This window comes from Antennarius striatus, chromosome 19 (assembly GCF_040054535.1).
Source record: "Antennarius striatus isolate MH-2024 chromosome 19, ASM4005453v1, whole genome shotgun sequence".
NCBI classification, from domain to species: domain Eukaryota; kingdom Metazoa; phylum Chordata; class Actinopteri; order Lophiiformes; family Antennariidae; genus Antennarius; species Antennarius striatus.
Window position 1 is genome coordinate 6,893,084 of NC_090794.1, and position 18,570 is coordinate 6,911,653.

At 41.6% G+C, this 18,570-nt stretch overlaps 1 protein-coding gene across 1 annotated transcript; it reads right to left on the bottom strand.

Annotated features, from left to right (window-relative positions):
* Nucleotides 1-775: 775 nt before the first annotated feature.
* Nucleotides 776-18,083, bottom strand: kif26bb (kinesin family member 26Bb). The gene is given in 16 exon segments (XM_068343306.1): nt 776-866; nt 868-925; nt 1,305-1,437; nt 3,409-3,426; nt 3,525-6,689; nt 6,850-7,009; nt 7,114-7,252; nt 7,402-7,579; nt 7,685-7,956; nt 9,030-9,123; nt 9,502-9,711; nt 12,193-12,364; nt 12,466-12,587; nt 15,261-15,707; nt 17,471-17,839; nt 18,024-18,083. Coding segments are annotated over 16 exon segments (5,688 nt in total).
* Nucleotides 18,084-18,570: the final 487 nt, after the last annotated feature.

Here is an 18,570-nt window from a genome sequence, read left to right on the forward strand (position 1 = left end):
TGAAGATAAGATGCATAAAAAAGGCAGCAGATATTGTTTCAAATGGATGTAGTCTCCAAATATACTGTGTGTGTGTGTGTGTGTGTGTGTGTGTGTGTGTGTGTGTGTGTGTGTGTGCGTGTGCGTGTGCGTGTGCGTGTGTGTGTAAATAAATAAATAAATAAATATGTTTACCTGCATTAAGTGTCTATAGCAATGTCCGATTTTAAATGTTTTGTGAAGACAATTACTAATGCAGAGTATTCAAAACTTCACAAACTGAATGTAAATGTTTTATAATGTGGTCATTATTGCAGATTCTTTTCCAGAAGAGGAAAGTTTACATGGTGTAACATTTATCTCAATGAAAATTTAAATGTTAGCATCAGATGCTGCATTGATATGACCTGACGTTTTATCACTGTACAAGGCTAAAGAAAAATGTTTTTTTTTTAACTTTAAAGATCAAATGGAGGCTTTGCATGTCACCATGATTGCTGACAGATGATTTCTTTTGAAGCTTCACAATATGTCTCAGAAAATGGTGATGGTATCAGTCTATCAGTTGATATCTGAAGGCAAGGAAGATGTTATTGCACAAGACTCTAATCTGCACAAACTGACCTCAAAAGAGCTAATGTGGAAGCTCAGAGTGTGAAGTGTTTCTCATTTTTACAATCTATAATATTCAAGGAGAGGTGCCAGGTGAACAGAGTCTGAAGAAACTCTCATTTAGCCACATTTCAAACACCCCCCCTCAGATTCCCTTCAAAGGTCTCTGCTCTGCATGCCTACGTCATCGCTTCCCGTGGTGTCTCCTGGTGGAGCCATCGAAGCAAGTGACCATCATGACATTGACCTTGCAGATAAGGAGCCGATGCTCCAGCTACTTTGAGGGCCTGTGGGTGCTCCAGTGTATCCACCTCAAGGGTTTGCCAGTGGTTTACTGGAGAAAGACAAGGAGATCCCACTAAAGCGGCACGTAAAGCAGATTGACCAGTTTATTATTGTACAGTTATTCTCTTTTCTCTTCCAATTTAATGTCTTTGGATTTTGGAATGTTGGTTGGACTACTTGGAAATTTCTGTCATGGTCCCTTACATAGTAAAAATTAAAAAAAAAAAAAAAAAACCTTCAACATTAAACAGTTGAATAATTAACAATAGCAAACAATAATAACAAAGATGGCACTCTGCAGAGAATATACCTCTACCAAGGCCCAACACTGCCCTTTAACTTAATCAAGTCTTTTACAAAAGGAAACTCAGCTGTGTGATCGAAATGCAAAGTTATATAAATGTCAAATAACAAATAATCTGGCTGACACTCTTGGTTCCACTTTGCGGTTTCCAGCATGAGGCTGCGTTTGGTTTGGTCCAGCTGTTTGGCTCGGACCTCTGAGATCCTCTGCTGGCGGTGCTCCAAAAGCTTCAGCTTGGCAATGAAACGTGAAAACCCCTAAAAACACCATGCATTTCACTGCTTTTATTCATGTTCACATGATACATTAACTTTACAAAATCAGAATTTAAATTGCTACTATAACTATGTACAAATAACTGCTAATATATATGGTTTGAATTATCTTGCAGTTTGCTCATTATGAAAAGGCAAGCACAACACACACACACACACACACACACACACACACACACACACACACACACACACACACAACATCATAAACACCATGTTAGGGCAGGTATGACACCTCGCAGACCAAGACAGGGCAGGCCAAAAGGCTCTTACATATAATTACACCATTACACTAACCTGATTACACATACAGGGCAGGTTAAAAAGGTCACTGCGAGTACATTTGAGGTAAAACAAATGATAAACCTCTAAACATTTAATTGTTATGTGCTTTTCTCCTCTTTTGTTTGACTTCCAGTGGTCTCCTTTGTCCTCTGCTGCAGCATTGACCCAGTTTCCCCCCATGTGGTCATTAAAATTGCATCATGTTTGCTGCGCCTCAGACTGCTGGTGGGGGGGGGGCAGTCTCAGGAGAGTAGACTACAGTACTCAGCCCGGGACATTACGTCACCACACACATGCCACTTTTCTTCAAACACATTTAATCTCTAAATGCGATATGCAATGGTCTGTTAAAATTTTCTTATCCAGGACCAAACTGATTTTATTTTCACAATGCCCTAATACAGTACCACAAATTTTAAAAAACCTAGTGATTATCTATTTATTTATCAATTTGATTAAATCAACAGCTACTACTACTGTGTCCACTCTAATAATGGTTTGGATCATTTATATAATCCATCAGGTTTTTCCAGAGTGAAAATATCTCTTACCTTCAAGCCATGATAGGAGCTCTATTTACAGGGTTTGTCTCTATATGTTTGTTGGTATTCAAATAAATAAATAAGTAAAGTATTTTCTTAAGCAGCAATGCATGTTTCAAATACAGGATTAAATTAAGACACTTTAGGTTGATTTGTTTTCATATTGCCCAGCAGTAAATGTAATTTATGAAAGGAATTTGGAATTATACAGGAGGCACAAGACTTAAATGTATCATAATGTCCTTTAGAAGTGGGAAGTGAAAAGGTTGCATGACCAATTGTCAGATATGTGTTTGTTTCATGTTTATAACATGGCCTTGGTTTAAAAAATACTTTAGCTTAACACAAGACAAAACGTTTATTCACATACATTTAAAAGTGTTCATTTTGGTGCCTGAGAAGCTTGCTTTAGATACCGAAATGCCCTCGATGTTATGCTTGGTTAAACTATCAATGCAAGCATAGCAACAATGGTTATAAGGATTGTACCTATTATACCTCTGTTTTTTTTATTATGGAAAAACAATCTGTTGGTGTATATTCATTGTAAATAATTGCTGATATGCTCACACATTTTTATCATTGAGTAAATTTCTGTTTTTGTGCTGCCATCAGTTAAGTACCATCATGGTGTTCATACATTAATGATGTGACCCACACAAATAGGATTTCAGTTCCACCAAGGAAACTCGGTCTGACTGCTTTCTCCAGATGCCTGCCATCTCCAGTTAATGTCACATTAATATGTTATGTGGTCTGATTACAAACGAAAAGTCCCTTTGAATAAAGAGATATGGTGTAAATCTATGGCAGAAAATCAAAATATGCAGAATTTTTCAGATACTGATCTCATTTTTTTTCACACTTTTATTGGTTTATATTAAATTAAATTCATAACTGAGGTGTGAATGAACGGAACACGATTGACATATTATAAACTTAAAACATTAGATCACAAAAGCTTTTGCGCTTAAGTTATTTACCTTGTTATACATCACAATATCCATCAGGTGATCATTGAAAGTAACAGAAACAAGTAGTTGTTTTGAGAGAAAAACCTATGAATTCATCTAATGCAATCATTATCATTGCTCAATATGCGTGCTATTTGGTAAGGCTACTGTACAGTTGCAACACGAACACCCTACAACAACAAGAACAAGAACACTCTCAGCACATGTACAAGCGTCTGTATTTCCAGAAGAAAAAGTCATTTGTGTCAGTTCATAAAAGGCCTATCACACCAGGTGTTTTACCTGTGTTTCCTCTCCTCCGAGATGATCGGCTGCTGCGAGCCTCACTCAGGAGAGAGCCGTTCCTGTCAGAATCTCTGATTGAAATTCCGCTAACTGTGGTTTCACTGTCTCTCACCATGCTGTCATATCCACTGCTCACCAGACTGTTCCTGTTCGAGAAATACAGGGAAGTCTTCCCCATTGCCGGTGGCAAATCTCCACTCAACACACTAGTGGTGTCACTCGCATGCCCACTCATGTAATCAGGCGTGCGTGGAGCAGTCACCTGGCTGTACGGTGAGGGAAGAGCAGCCATTTGATCAAGTCCTAGTGAAGTGGGGCTGGAGGCCCTTTCCTTTAGGAGGTCTGAGATTCGGCCGTTGACAAACCCATGGATGGCAGATTTTGTGGACGAGCATGTTGAACTCTGGCTTGGGGTCCGACTGATGGAGTGAAAAGAATGTGGAGGGGAAGAGGAGAGAAAAGAGGATGTCCGCTCAAAGCTAACAGCTTTGCCATCTGGGGAAAGACTGGAGCTGCTGTGGATGGATTGTTGCAAGCTTTTGTGGGGGAGAGTGAGGTTCTTGATGCTTGAGGCAGACAGTCGACGGATTTTGGGTGCAGCCAACTTAAGTTTCCCCACGGCAGAGAGCTTGGAATGGGTATGCCTAGCTGACTGCATAGCATGATCTTCAGATGGAAAGAAGTGATGCCTCTGGTCAGACCGAGGATGCTTCCTGGGGCTCCTGCTTGCCCTTGGTAAGGTGCAGTCTCCCTCACTATGTCCTTTATAATCTCCCTTGCTGGCCCTTTCAGTACTTCCCTTAGAGCTCCCCTTTGAGCTCATAGATGTGTTACTGCTGTCTCTGTCCAGAGTAGGAAAATACCTTGGGGTTCTACCCAAGGAATTACTTCTGGTGGCCAACTGTTCTAGTTTAGCGCTGAAAAGCTTGCTGCTGTCCTCAGTGGGTGACTTCAACCTCCCACACTTGTTCATTCTTAGACTTGAAGACTCAAACAATGATTCAACACTCTTACTGGGAGCACGGGTACCACGCTGTTTGTACTCTGTTCCATGTTTCTGAGGAGAGGAGACCTTGAGGCTTTGATTCATTGGGGAGTCTCGTCTACCCTGCCTCCTTTCCAAAGTTACTATTGGACTACATGGCATGGATGATGTCATCCCTCTCGGGTCTCTGTGGTCGTCTGCCATATAACGACCATGGAAGCTAACCTGGTGTTTGGCATTTTGCCAGCTTCCTGACAAACCACCTGCTTTTGATGAAGGTGTGGTGGTTTCTTGGCAACCAGTTGAGGCACTAAATCTCTTGGGGTCATTCCCAACGTGTCTGGAAGGGATTTCTCCCCCATCCAAGCCCCTTGGAGTTTTAGTTGAGTAAACATGCTCCCTTTCTCCAGGGTGACTCTTATCTGTTGATCTTAGTCTCTTTCCACATGTTTTGTTTTCTTCAGTTTCTTTGCAGAAAGTTGAGTCTCTAGAAACCAATGGATGAAGCGCTGTTTGAGGGAAAGATGTGCCACGTGATTTTTCAGGCTTTTTGATATGTGTTCCCAAAGCAGGAGCCCCACTCCTCTTCTCAGGAGCCCTCTTATCTTCTGTACATTTGACATTCTTTAGTCTCAGCTCAGACTGTAGCTCGGCTCCAGCAAAAACATCCAAAGGGGCTTCCGTTTCTTTACCACTGTCTACCTCACAATCAGTATTAATCAACATGGGATTTATGAAAGAAGGTATTAACTTCTTTTCCCTCTTGCAATCTGGCTGAGGGGGTTCCTTTTTAGCCTCTACAACTACAGATTGAACTGCAGAGCTTTGGTTTGTATTAGAGGATCCTGTAGCTACAGATTCATCACAGACATTGCTGATTATCCTGATTGGCAGAGAGCTGGTAGAACCTTGAATATGTGCCTGCGAATGGGCAGCATCTCTGATACAAATAATGTTTCCACCTGTCCTCCCTCTGTTCAATGCTCCACTGATGGTCACCTCTTCCACCATAGAAAAGACAAGTTCATCTTGACCCTTTAGGTCCAAAGGTTGTTGAACGGTTACCGTGATAGTTGCCTTCATTTCCTTACTGTCCTCTTTTTGGTGATTAGGTAAGACATCCCCACGTGCAGCTGAAGAGTTTGAAGAGGAGCAAGTGGAGGAAGGAGATATGGGGGAACTCTTTCCAACTGGTGAAGTTCTTTTGTCTGTTTTGAACCAATCAGCAGCCTCAGGACTCTCCTGCTTAACTGTACATTGAAATGTTAGGGGACTTGCGCCGACCATACCCTGAGCATCCTCATTAAAGTCCTGAGAAGAAAGCTTTTCATTTGATTTGACAGTTTTATTTTTGGGATGCTCTGAACAATAGCTCTTGTTTAGAGTTTGATTCAATAGTTCCTCACTGGAGCTGGTTCCACTGCACTCCTCACAGTCATATAGACCCGAATCCTCTCTCTGAAAGCTGTCTCCCTGGATGGCACCATCTGTTTGCTTTTCTCCAACAGAGGTCTGACTGCAGGCTAACCCCTGATTCAACATTGTCTGTGGGGTTTCTGATGGTTTTTTATCCGCTTGTTTCTCTGTTCTTTTCTGGGGTTGTGATTGGGTTGTGACATTGCTAACACAAGACCCTTTCAATGTGGATTTGAGCGCGTCCACTGTTGTCTCGCTTCCATCAATGCAGCCCAATCTCTCTTGAAGTTCAGCAAATGTGTCACATTTAAGACAGTCCCTCCCTGGCTTCTTCATTTCTGTTTTCAGCATTTCAATAGTCCCTTGAACAGTTTCCTCATTTTTTCTTTCTCCCTGGAGCTTAGGAATACTCAGAAGCTGCTGAAGCAGTGCAGTAAACTCCGGATCATCCATGTCTGTCTTGTTAGGATGCAAAGAAGGTATAATTGGCACAAACTCAGGTTGTGCCAATCTAGATGTTGTTTTGGACTGGACCAAGCCATCTGAGTCGAGTTGAATGACGGTGTCACAGGACTGGTCACTGCTGGAGCGCTCATCCAGTTCACCACGTAAGCGGAAATGAGGGATGTCAACATCGACTTCATCGGTGGAATGGAATGCACGTAGAGTGGAATGCCCATAAGACTGAAGTCCCCTCTCATAGTCTTTAGTCGAACTCCTCCTAGACGGAGAGCAGGAAGTGGACTGCTGTTGAATGAAGATAAGTTGTGGAATTACATGTACAGCTGGACAGTCCATACAATACATATTTATAAAAACTGACATTCTATAACTTCTTCTGCCTTCATAATAAAGAGGCACCAATAATGCGTTATTATAAGATGACTCTCAAAAAGACATGACATACTTTAGTTCTCTTCTGAGTTCTACGGATCCGAGAAGCCAGCTGGATGGTGGATAGAGTTTCCTGAAGGTGTGGCAGCGAGTCAGCCACCTGAGCGATCACTGTGGTATGGCAGTTCACATGGCCCAAGGAATCTCGTAACAGCATCGTCAGCTTACTACCCCTATGAGCAGAAAATATAAATGTCAAAGAAGCTAAATCTAATCATTTTGTATTTTCAGGCCATGATTTTTCACAGTATATACTGTTTTGGAGTTATATTCGTACTTGTTAGGGGTGGTTTTATGTCCATTTAGAAGAGAGACAACAATGGAACCCAGTTCGGAATATGGAAGTTTATTCTTGCTCATACCCCTGATACCGCTACAAACGTCTATCATGGTAAACTTTGTCGGGCCACGTGTACCTTCAGGGAGAAATGAGAAGAAATTGTAAATGCACAGAATGAGCACTGGAATTATAAAATATATTTCAAATTGCATTAACTGAATTTAGGGATAGCTGGATGAATTAAATCTGACAGACTGAAACTTCAGCTGAATAATTTGTTACAACCTTTTCCAATGGTGCTGCTCTCCGTTCGTGGTGGCTGGATATGGAGAGTGAAGAACATTATGGAGCTGTGACACAGGTATGTAACAAAGTCATTGTGGCGCCGGGCTGCAATGGCTGCATCCAGGAGGGAAGCAGCCCGCTCAGCAGTGGGGGCCTTCACCCGGTTGTGATTACGTAGCTGGAATGGAGCAGAGGAGATTGGCAGGTGGACAGGTAATTTGATTAAAACAATCTGACATCTGAGTTTTTTAGGTGTAGGTGTAGCAAATCTTTTTCCATCTACCTGAACCCCGTAGACGGGGTCCTCTTGTAGTCTAATGTGGGATTTTGGACTGTCCTGGATACTGCTTGGTGAGGGGACGACCTCCCCCAGTAGATCTCTCAGTGTGTCCTCCTCCCCACAGCACAGCTCTATAGCAGACACTGATACAGTCAAATCAGTCCAGGTCTTTTCCCTCCGCCGCTCGATGGCACTGTACAGCCAGGAGATGGCACAGGGAATCACACCAATCTTCTGGAGGCTTTCACTGCCTCCCACCATGCTGGACCAGGATCCTGAAACAGAAAAGAGTGTTAAGTGTTCAGTGTTTTAAACAGCAGATACAGTATATACTATAACATTATCTATACTAGTGTATTTCAGCTTGTAAAAGAAATCACAAGACACAATTTATGTGGTCACTTTAACAATGGAGCACGCAGACAAACATTTTCATACATTTTCCAACAGAATGGTGTCACACTGTCGCTCCAAATGCACTTTTGCCCTACATTAGTTTTGAATTATGGGTCTGTTTTTCCATATTTTGTCATATTCAAACTTTAATTGAATGAGGATGGGAGAATTGGTTTACTGCAATCAAAGGCCAAGCTGCCTACCGTTATTCAGAAAGAGTAGTATTCTGTGGAGGAGATTGATATTCTCTGGCTGGGGGCCACATGTAGTTGGTGTTGGCCAACTAATTCAATCAGATTTACGGAGAGTGGCGTCATGTGGAAGAGCAGCTCCAAGGAGACCCTGTCCTTACCCTTTTTCTGTGTGTGTGTGTGTGTGTGTGTGTGTGTGTGTGTGTGTGTGTGTGTGTGTGTGTGTGTGTGCGTGCGTGTGCGTGTGTGTGTGTGGAGGGGGTCTATTAAACCCATTCACCGAGGCTAAGTGCAGGTTTCTATCTCTAATTGAAACATATTACAGTCCGTTCTATTTACGTCCCCCTCTACATACTGTGCAAAAGAAAATATTTGTGTCTTTTGGTGCATTATATTGAGTCCCCTATTGGGCAAAGGGAGGCTTTTAAAAAAGCATCCATGCTGCATAATTAATGAAAAGGCTTTTATTTCCAAAGTAACAGGTGAAGGATGGGTGACAGAGAAGCAGAAATTAAATGGCAACAAGCATCTTTTACTACTGTAGTAATGACAGAATATGCAGAAGACAAATGCGTATCAAAGAAAATAAAGGTGGGGGTTTAAGTGGAAGAATAAGAATGGATGATATCAATGATGGGGCAGAAAAGCAAGAGAAGGGAGGGGGAGGATGGCTTCTGAGCCCAGATAAATCTGTCCCACTCTCATCCTAGGATTTTAAAGGATTTTTAACCCTTGGCCTCTACAAACGGGTCATTACTCACCCACGTCGGTACACCCCAAACCGAGTACACATCCATCGCTGCCACTGAGCACGCAGCGGATGACATCAGCCAAGACTCCTGCACACACCTCAGCCTGGTCAGAGGGAACAAAGGACAGCGAGCATCTTATGATTCATCAGCAGTGAAACGAAAGAACTGAAGCTGATGAGGGATGCATAGATTCCCTTGGGCTCAGCTACTGTAAGCAGATCTTGGAGAAGGTTGAATATAATTGACGAGTTGTGTAATTGTGGTGGCCATCTAGACCCTATCAATTTTCAGGTCATCAGACAGATAAAACCAAGTAAATTGTGAATACAGAGGAGAGAAAAGTCTGTCACACATATGAGAAAACACAGATTGTGTCAGAAAGAATATTATGCTGTTACATTTGTTAATGTGGGAAAAAAAGACCACAAATACATTTAAAATCACACATGAATTAATGTGTAATCAGGATGAAGATCCAAACCTGGCTTGACTCCTGAGGATAGACGGAATCAACGCTGTAGGTCTTCAGAGGGTTTCTGCCATCTCTGTCTAGTGTCATAGTGGCGTATGAGTGGCTTCTGCTGGCGTGTTCCATCACGGTGATTCTTCTCTTAGACGGGTCAATCAGGAGAACAGGTGGCTGGCCGTGACACTCAGACAGCGTAGGGTTAACCCTCACAACAACTTTGACCTGCACACCACAGGAGACGGAAACTTAGTGAAATTTACAGTATGATGTGAACTTGGCTATCCAGTGGAATGTTAAGTATGATGGGGAACCTTTGCATATTGTTAATGTTCATGGCCAGATTCATGCAGAATGATTCCATTATCCCCAGTTCTGTTTCCTGCTTATTGCAGATTATTAATGTTTACATGCTAAACTAACAAGGTGAACTTCACGGTGAACATTAAAACACTGGACAAATAAAAACAGAAACTATAAATATCCCCACAGTAGAGGTAGACAATATGTCTGGCCCCACTATTATTTCAAGCTAATTTGAGATAAATTTATCAATTTCAAGCTTCCTTTGCTTTTACCAGCAGCATATACACAATTAGATCTGAATGCATGAATTTAAGTATTAAAATCAAAAACCAGCAGCAAAAAGAAAATTACAAAGAAAGGGTTTCTGACAAATTTAAAACATCAATGTTTTCACATCCTGGAATTGGATAACGTTGTGAGAAAGTTAAAAATATCATCTGAGAGCATCAACAATTGACACTACTTTAATGAGGCACAACTGTCTTTTCTTTTTCTGGTGTCCATTAACTGATTTGTACATAGAGGATAATGATCACAGTGCTGCTAAGGATAAAACCGAGATAATAAACATGTCTATTGCTGCAGCAAACATCCTTTTAGTGCAGGAACTATACATGTACTTACAGCAGGATGGTTTTGCTGCTGCAGTTCCACGTATCATGACATTAATTACTTAATGCAGTTCTCTACAGGAAGCCTTCAGATTTAGAGGCTTTAAGGTCTTATATTAAGTTAGATTCTGACTGACAGCAAAGAATTCAACTCACAGGTCTTAGTCTGCAGGCAGACGGGGCAACACTGACCTCATAAAAGACAAGAAGCTCTGTGAAATTTATAAACCAATTATAATATTATTCCTAGTCAACATTCAGGTCTGCCAGAGTGCAAGTAACCTAAGATGTCCAATCAAATATGGTTTTCTTGAAATAGTCCAGGACTGCATTACACCATGATGACATCATTAACAATTTCAGAATCTGAAAGGCATATTCCATCTGCTGTAGGATGAATTATGTTGTCTGTAAATGATTCTTTCCCCCTTACCTCATAATTTTATTTCCCTATGCAGGAAGGGGCTCCCCAGCCCTATTGAACATGTGTCAAACTGTATTTATGAGGGTTAAATTATTCAAGGGACACATTTACAAGTGGAGAAAATCCTGCTCCACTCTCAAATACACACATTATCTAAAGCACACAGAGGTACACAGTCCTCATGCAGGTGTGGCTAGCATCAGGGTCTGTCTGAGCCCTTACATGTAACCCTAGACAAAACCCATGAGTCCATCCATCCGAGACAAGCAGAGGGCAGGCAGCCATATTGATCTCCCCCAGTTTCTCCCATAGGAGGTGAGAGGAGGCGAGGGGAAGAACAAGATGGAGACATTAGCACCACATTACAGTGTATCAAGAAGAATGGGTGATATAGGATCTCCTCCAAATTGACTGTCATCTCTTTACTCCTCAACAATGGTAGTTGAATCCCTTCCAAGGTGGTGGTTGTGGGCGAAGATGGTGCCAGATAACTTTCCAAGTGTCTGTACATTTATTTACACAACACAGTTGGACCATTTACACTGGGTGCTCATCAAGTGAATGTCAATTTTACAGCAAAGGCCTTAACTTTCTCCCTGAATTAATGTTAACATAATGAATATAAATGAGTAGTCAGCAAAGAATACAATAAGTAAGGCACATGTATATAGCTACAATATCATACATTATAGAGGAAAACCTGTTTGGGTGATTCCATGGTTGTGAACATAGGTTACATGATGGATTTTTTTCTGTTTTGTAACTGTATCTGCATTAATTTTGTTTATAAATTTAACCATATCTCAAAAAATCCTCATTTGTTTTTGAGAAGGAACCTTTAAAAACCTTCAAGATGGGCTGCTTTGTGTTAAAATACCTAACTAGAGAGGAAAGACATTGGCTTAGCTTTCAGACTGAAGCTCAGGGGAAAATATAACCTTGATTAGACAAATTTCAAACGGAAAGTCAAAATAATATTATGCTAAAATTTCTTCAAAATACGTTACTTGTTATACATAGTTATTAACCTGACTAACTGATAAATTGAATATTGATTAATACAAACAGAAACACAAATGTGGTCGTATAATTAAACACTGTGTCTTCCCTTCCCTTATGTTAAGCTGAATTAAATGGCTGAAGGGCATCAATGTTCCATCTACTTTTAAGCCATAAAATAAATAAATATACATACCAAAATACTGGCTTCTCCTTTTCTGATTTGATATTTGCCAATAGTATTATGGTGTGCGATAAATTAAATATGCATAGTATGTTATATGATATTCACCTAATTCTCATATGGTAGCTGCAAATCGATGCTGGTATTATTATCAAATCTATCCTAGAGATCCTGTGGTCTACCTTGGCAACGTTGGGTGTGTCTTTGGTTCTAGTGGCAGCTTGGAGCAGACAGGACGGGATGGGTGGTGGGTTTTTCTGGATCAGCTCCCTGAAGCAGGTGGAGTAGTGAGCAGGAGCTGGATCAGAAGCCTGGCCTTTTTTCCTCGCTGTCAGGTTGAGCTTCTCAGCTGCCCTATAGGGAAGTGGGGGGGGGGGTCGCATCACTGACGTCTGCGGCGTCAACAATGCAGATACATTTTTATACGGAAGTTGTTTTATTGTAAATATCTTTACCTGGCTAAAAGGGACATAGCAGCTGTGTTGGCAATTGTCACCACTCTGGATATGTGAGGGATCTTTGAGCTGGTCTGTACAATCCCAGCGTCACCACGGCCCCGTGCAGCACCATCTGTAGCCTGCTGGAGAAGATAGCTCATTATAAAAATCCAAATCTATAATTGCAGTCCTGTATCTACTCCAAAAGGGGCTATTATCAAGGGAATTACTGTGGGGACGAGCGTGGGGGAGCGTCTGGCTAAGTACCCGGACTAGGTTGAGAGCACCCTGGGTTTCAACCACCATTATGTTACTGCTCTGACTGGTTGTATGTGGAGTGTGAGGAATGATTTGAAGGTAAAACATGACTGCAGCAAACATTCGGTCACTACTTCCATCTCTCTCTCTCTTACACACACACACACACACACACACACACACACACACACACACACACACACACACACACACACACACACACACACACACACACACACACACACACACACACACACAGACACACACAGACACACACACACACACACACACACACACAGATCCATACAAGGAATTATCTATAAAGCTACCCCAACATGTGCACAACTGTAGCTCCAAGGGATTTGCTTTGCCTTTATTCATTCATAACTGTGTCGTGTGTGTATACGGCCTGACCTATTCAACATTCATGTTAGTTACAATTCAACATGCAGTCATCATGCTACAGGTCACTGACCCAACATCTATGCATTACAGTGCTCTGATGGCTCCCTAGCTCCAAATATCATTAGCGTCTTAGCCCTTTCGTAGGACAAGATAACAGCGTCTACTTTTTTTACTCTTTATAATGTCCGATCATAAATTGCCACTTAGTGCCATGAGAGGGCTGCGGTTGTTAAGAAGGAGGCTGGGAGGGGAACAAAGGCAGTGCTAAGCTAATGCATGCAACCAAAGGTAATATGGATAATGTATAGATGCTCCCCTGCCCCTCCTCCTCCGCTACTCTTTACTCCTGTAACCTTTTCAGTCTCCTTTAACTTATCTTCTCTTCAATCTGCACACAATTCTCTGCTTGTTCTGATTTCTCAGCATTTGTTCATATGATTTATCGCTTGTTTTCCTCTCTTCTCTCCTGCCCTTATCTCCATTTTTCTAAATAGTAATTTCTCTCCAGGCTATTTCTTCTGCCTTGCATCTTAAACACTTAATTCCCCTCTCTCTTCCCCGCTATCGCCATCCATTTTTCCTGCGTCCTCTGTTTTGTCTAGTCTGTCCTCGCTCACCATCCATCGCTCTCTCTCTCTCTCCCGCCGTATTATTCGACCTTAACCTGTATTGATCTACTCCAATACTGGACCCACTTGACTAATTTCTCATCCAGTCCTGTTTCATTTGAGTGAGATGTTTCATTGTTATGGTTAAATGTGATTAGACAAGTCGATTAAGAATAACAGGTTAATTACAATATTGCCTTCAAGTCTATTTGAGTCAAACTGACCGTTTACTGAGCCCCACCCCATTCAGCTCCTGTTGCTATGCCAGACAAGCTGTCTGCTCTCAAAGGACGCATACAGATATCTAAGGCAGTTTTAGCAATTAAATGTCTTAATATATTTAGTTTTTATAAAATACTTCCTTGATTTCAGACAAAAGCCAGTAAATGCCAGATAATCATTTTAAGATGAGGTCAGTGGATTTTGTTGTTTGTCATTATCAGATTTTATTTGTTAGTAGCTTTTTATATATCCAGTCTTATGTTGACTCAATGCTTTTAGTCTGGTTAAATAGCTCTTACATATGTACATATACTGTATTTACTGTTTTTTCAAAAACTATGATTTTATGACATGGGTTAGGGTTAACACCAGTGTTTTATTACAAGGAGATGTGATAATATCGCCATTATGTAATTTTTAAAGTGAGTTAAAGCATCCAGGATTTACTTCTACATAAGAAGACATTCCATTGTACCTCAGCTCTTTTACACAAAGCTTGAAAACCCATAAAACATTGTTGTTAGGAGCTCTCCTAAGTCAAGTTTGGTTTTAAAATGTGCCTGGACTTGCTATCAACTCAATTGCAATGGAATTCTTTGTGATCCAGGTCATAAATAGATGTATTATTTTTATGCTGATACAACGAAGATGCTTCCAATTTCTCCGAGTAGTCAATCATAGTGTTGTAAGAACAGCAAAGTTCCCTCATGGTCTAGGTGCATTTTCCCCATTGGCCACCATTACAAAAAAAATGTCTATATAACTGTTTTACTGTCAATTTAGACAAAATCAGTTTTTGAATTTGAGGTTTTGTATTCATAAAGCTCAGTGGTGGTATGCCAAATGAAGGACATCCATATTTTTTGTCAGCAAGTTGTCAGAAGGACCCCCCCCATCTTAATGAATAAAATCATATAAAGCATCTAACACTCCCTCACCTCTCATAGGTTTATGGCCTTTTTCACAGGGAAACATACAGGAGGCAGGCTCAATCTGGTGTGGCTTCCATCACACTAATGCATATTTCACCATCCATCCTCCCTTAAATATAACCATCCCCCTATTGATCACGAGAGCTTTTGGACCGGCCGGTTTTATGACAAAGGTAAATCATGACCCAATTCTATTCCATTAGCAAAAGTACTTTTGAACAACGTCTGAATCCATGGAATCTAAATAGGCTCTGATTAGATGCTATGAATCATTTCTTTGCTGACATGTGCACCCGCAAAGATGTACTTTACCCACATGGCTCATTAAAAGGGAGGACGTACACGAGGGAATGTGTGATTTAGAGGTGGGAGAAGCTTTTAGGGTTACCTGATGGTGAGGGTAGATAGATGCAACCAGCTGCTGCTGCTCTTCTACCCAGCGGTCCATATCGTTGCTGGGGAGTTTAGGGCCCCTCCATCTGAGGGTTTGAGGAGTCCTCTGAGGTGTCCTTGGGCTTCTTGGGCTGTGAGGACTGTGGGTGCGGCTGTGGATTTGATGTCCAGCGACGGTGGGTTCTCTAGGAACTCTATCCACATGCCTTGATCTGCTTTGTCCCAGCAGCGTTCCGGTGATAGAACTGGGTTCATAGAGAGGGTTGGATAATGCCTGACCCCTGCTCAGAGCTAAGTGGATGGCCTCTTGTTTGAGCTGGTGCAGGTTTGCATTGCAGCTTCCACACTGGCCCTGCTCCCTCTCTCTCTCCCTGGACTCAATGGTGGACCGGCTATGGATGCGAAGGTTGTCATAAAGAAATGTTGACAGGCCACTTGAGTCCTGCAAAATAAGATAACCTCATAATATTTTTGGTAACTTGCCTGTGATTTAGCTCTATTTTTGCAAATCAGCACAGGTCTATAGTGAAAACATAATAACAACGCTTGTGTGCTTTGTTTAATGTCTAGCTGAAGCAATATGGAAACTGAGTATTGAAAAATGAAAAACCACTGAACGCAAGCTTAGCACTTAGCAAAGCAATCATGTAGTCAGTATCGATTAACACAAGTCTTGCCAACTTGAAAAGAGTAGAAAGAAAAAAAAACCTTCATGCATACATGTTTTTGGATGAAGCCGTAGAATCCAGAGAGAACACATGTGGACACAGGGAGAATGTATAAAGTCTGCACAGAAAAGAATTGAACCCAGACCCTCCTAACTGTGAGGTAACAGCAGAACCCACTGCACCACTGTGCTGCCCAGGTTATATCTGAATCAGCTATAGTAATCAAGTGTACAGTCATGAAAAAAATTCAGATGAAGGTTAAAAAAGTTTAAATCCAATTACATTCTCCTTTTTTCTGTATTCCAAGCTTAGACCCATACAGCCAAATCTAATAAAATGAACATCAAGCGATTGCCCTTGACACATACCGACATCCAACACTCTCACTGCCCATCCATCACGACCTTCCTGCAGGTTGACATTTTCCCCCAGATGAAAAGACCTTGAGATTTTAGGAAAATTTGATTAATCTGCTCTGTCATGATTTCAGTCTGCATGATGCGTTCTTTGTTAAATAGAAATTTTGGAAGATATATAAAAGGATATGAAGAGATAAAGAGGGGGGGGGGGGCATGTGCTGTATGTGTAGCCAGATGGGAGACTGGACTTTCCGTCTTAACCAGATTGAAAGCCCATCTCAAAAGATGACATCACACAGCCGTGATGCTTTAGAGAAATCATGCTCTGATCGATAAACTTGCATGGAGCCAGCTCTCTTATTGGATTTCTTCTGACCATGTGTGTGGCCACAAGAAACGATCCCTCCCCTCTTCACGCTGTGCACCACTCTGGCCCGCATCTCTCTAGAAAACATGATGCTTGCTGTGCCCCATCCCACTTAAGAGGACAAAAATAAATTGTCTTCCCCCAATGCAGAGGACTGTAGAGATGACACATGGATGTCGGAGATGAAATATTCATGCCCATTTGAAACCACTTGCACAGGAACAGCGCTGGTTTACTTTGTCGATTGAAGTGTGTTTTGATGGATGTTAGTGGTGACAAATGTACAGATGGACAGTCTGCATACCTCCCACAGGCAGCACAGTAAAGACTGAAGCTCCCACAGGAACTTTAAAACTCAGATTTATGCAACAATCACACATACTGTACATGCAGAAAATATTGTATGGGCATTTTTTTTCTAAATGAGTCAGCTGTGCTCAGGTAGAAAATAAATGGCTAATATATTCAATATGCTGGTCTTGTCTGAACAACATGTATGTAATTATATTCACAGTGTAGATATCAGTAATTTTCTTATATTTTGAGTTAACTAAATTAAGCTTACATCTTAACTCTCAGAATTACTATTGATACATATTTTGCATTTATTAACCATCCTCGTTTGTTGAAAATGTGATTATTATAATACACATGTATACTCGTATTGTCTGTCTGCATGCTCCGCTATACCACACCACCTGGTGAAAAGTCGTGATTTCTTGTGAAAAGTTACTATTTAAGATGTATTTATCTGATGAATAAGACCTTAAAAGTAGCATGAATGATCCACGACGTCCCCCTGGTGACTGACCTTGCAGGAGAAGTGATGGTGAACAGCCAGGCTCAGCGCTTGTTTCTTGAGAGCAACAAGGGTTGCCGAGCACTTCTCACAACACGCAACTTTCCTATCATATCGCTCAAATCCTTGATCCACTGAGGTAGTGCTTCTCCATACTGTCCCACTACCAGAGGACATGCAGGTAGTACTCCTGATGCGGTCCCTTAACGTCCCGGGGAGGGACTTGTATGACGGGACAGCGTCCGATCTCTGGCACATGTTCCGCGGCGGGTCGCTCCTGGCCGTACCCTCCGGGGTGAGGCGCTCCGTGCGCCGGAGGTCTTTCCCGTTAACAGTTCCAAGAAAGCCGACAAGTTCACAGTGATGCTGCACTTCTGAGCCCTAAAAATGAACAAGAAGGATGTATGTGGGCTTTGGTAGGAAATGAGATGTCAATCGACGTGAAACAGCTCCAACCACACCCAACTGTTTTCTGGCAGTGTAATTATATTAATCTATTGTGAAACTCTCCAGACAACAGTGCTCACCGAAAAAACACCCTTCATAATGAATAAATCTTACGTACCCAGTGTGTTCCTCTGACAGACGCAGGAAATCTGTCTCCTCTTCCAGTCAGCGATGACATACCAACTTGTTAATATTTAAAAAGATATCCGAACAAAGGTAGGCTGGGCATTTACTTATTTTTGCCCAAGATCCGTGGGGAAAAAAAAGAAAAATGATTTACTCATGGTAGGTTTAAACGATAGACGTGGAAAAACTAAAAGGATGAAGACACTGTTGGAGCTGGAGAGGTGACAGGCTCGGAGAAAGAGTGAGCGCAAGGAGACTCATGATTTCGCTGGGGTAGATAATAAAAGCGTCCTGAGGGGGCGGTAAAGAGCAAGAGGCCAGAGAGAAAGTGAAAGGATCTGATTGTTGCACACTTTGTTTTCACAATACACAATCCGCTTGATATAAACACAACCAGTCACTACTGCAAATATCCCTTATTCTTATTCTTCTCCTTTCTGGTTTTACCTTTGTTTCTTTCAAATGTTAATCCGATTGTATAGCACTAGATGTCACCTTTAGTACTTAGATTGTCCAAGGGAAAGGAGGAAACAGAAATA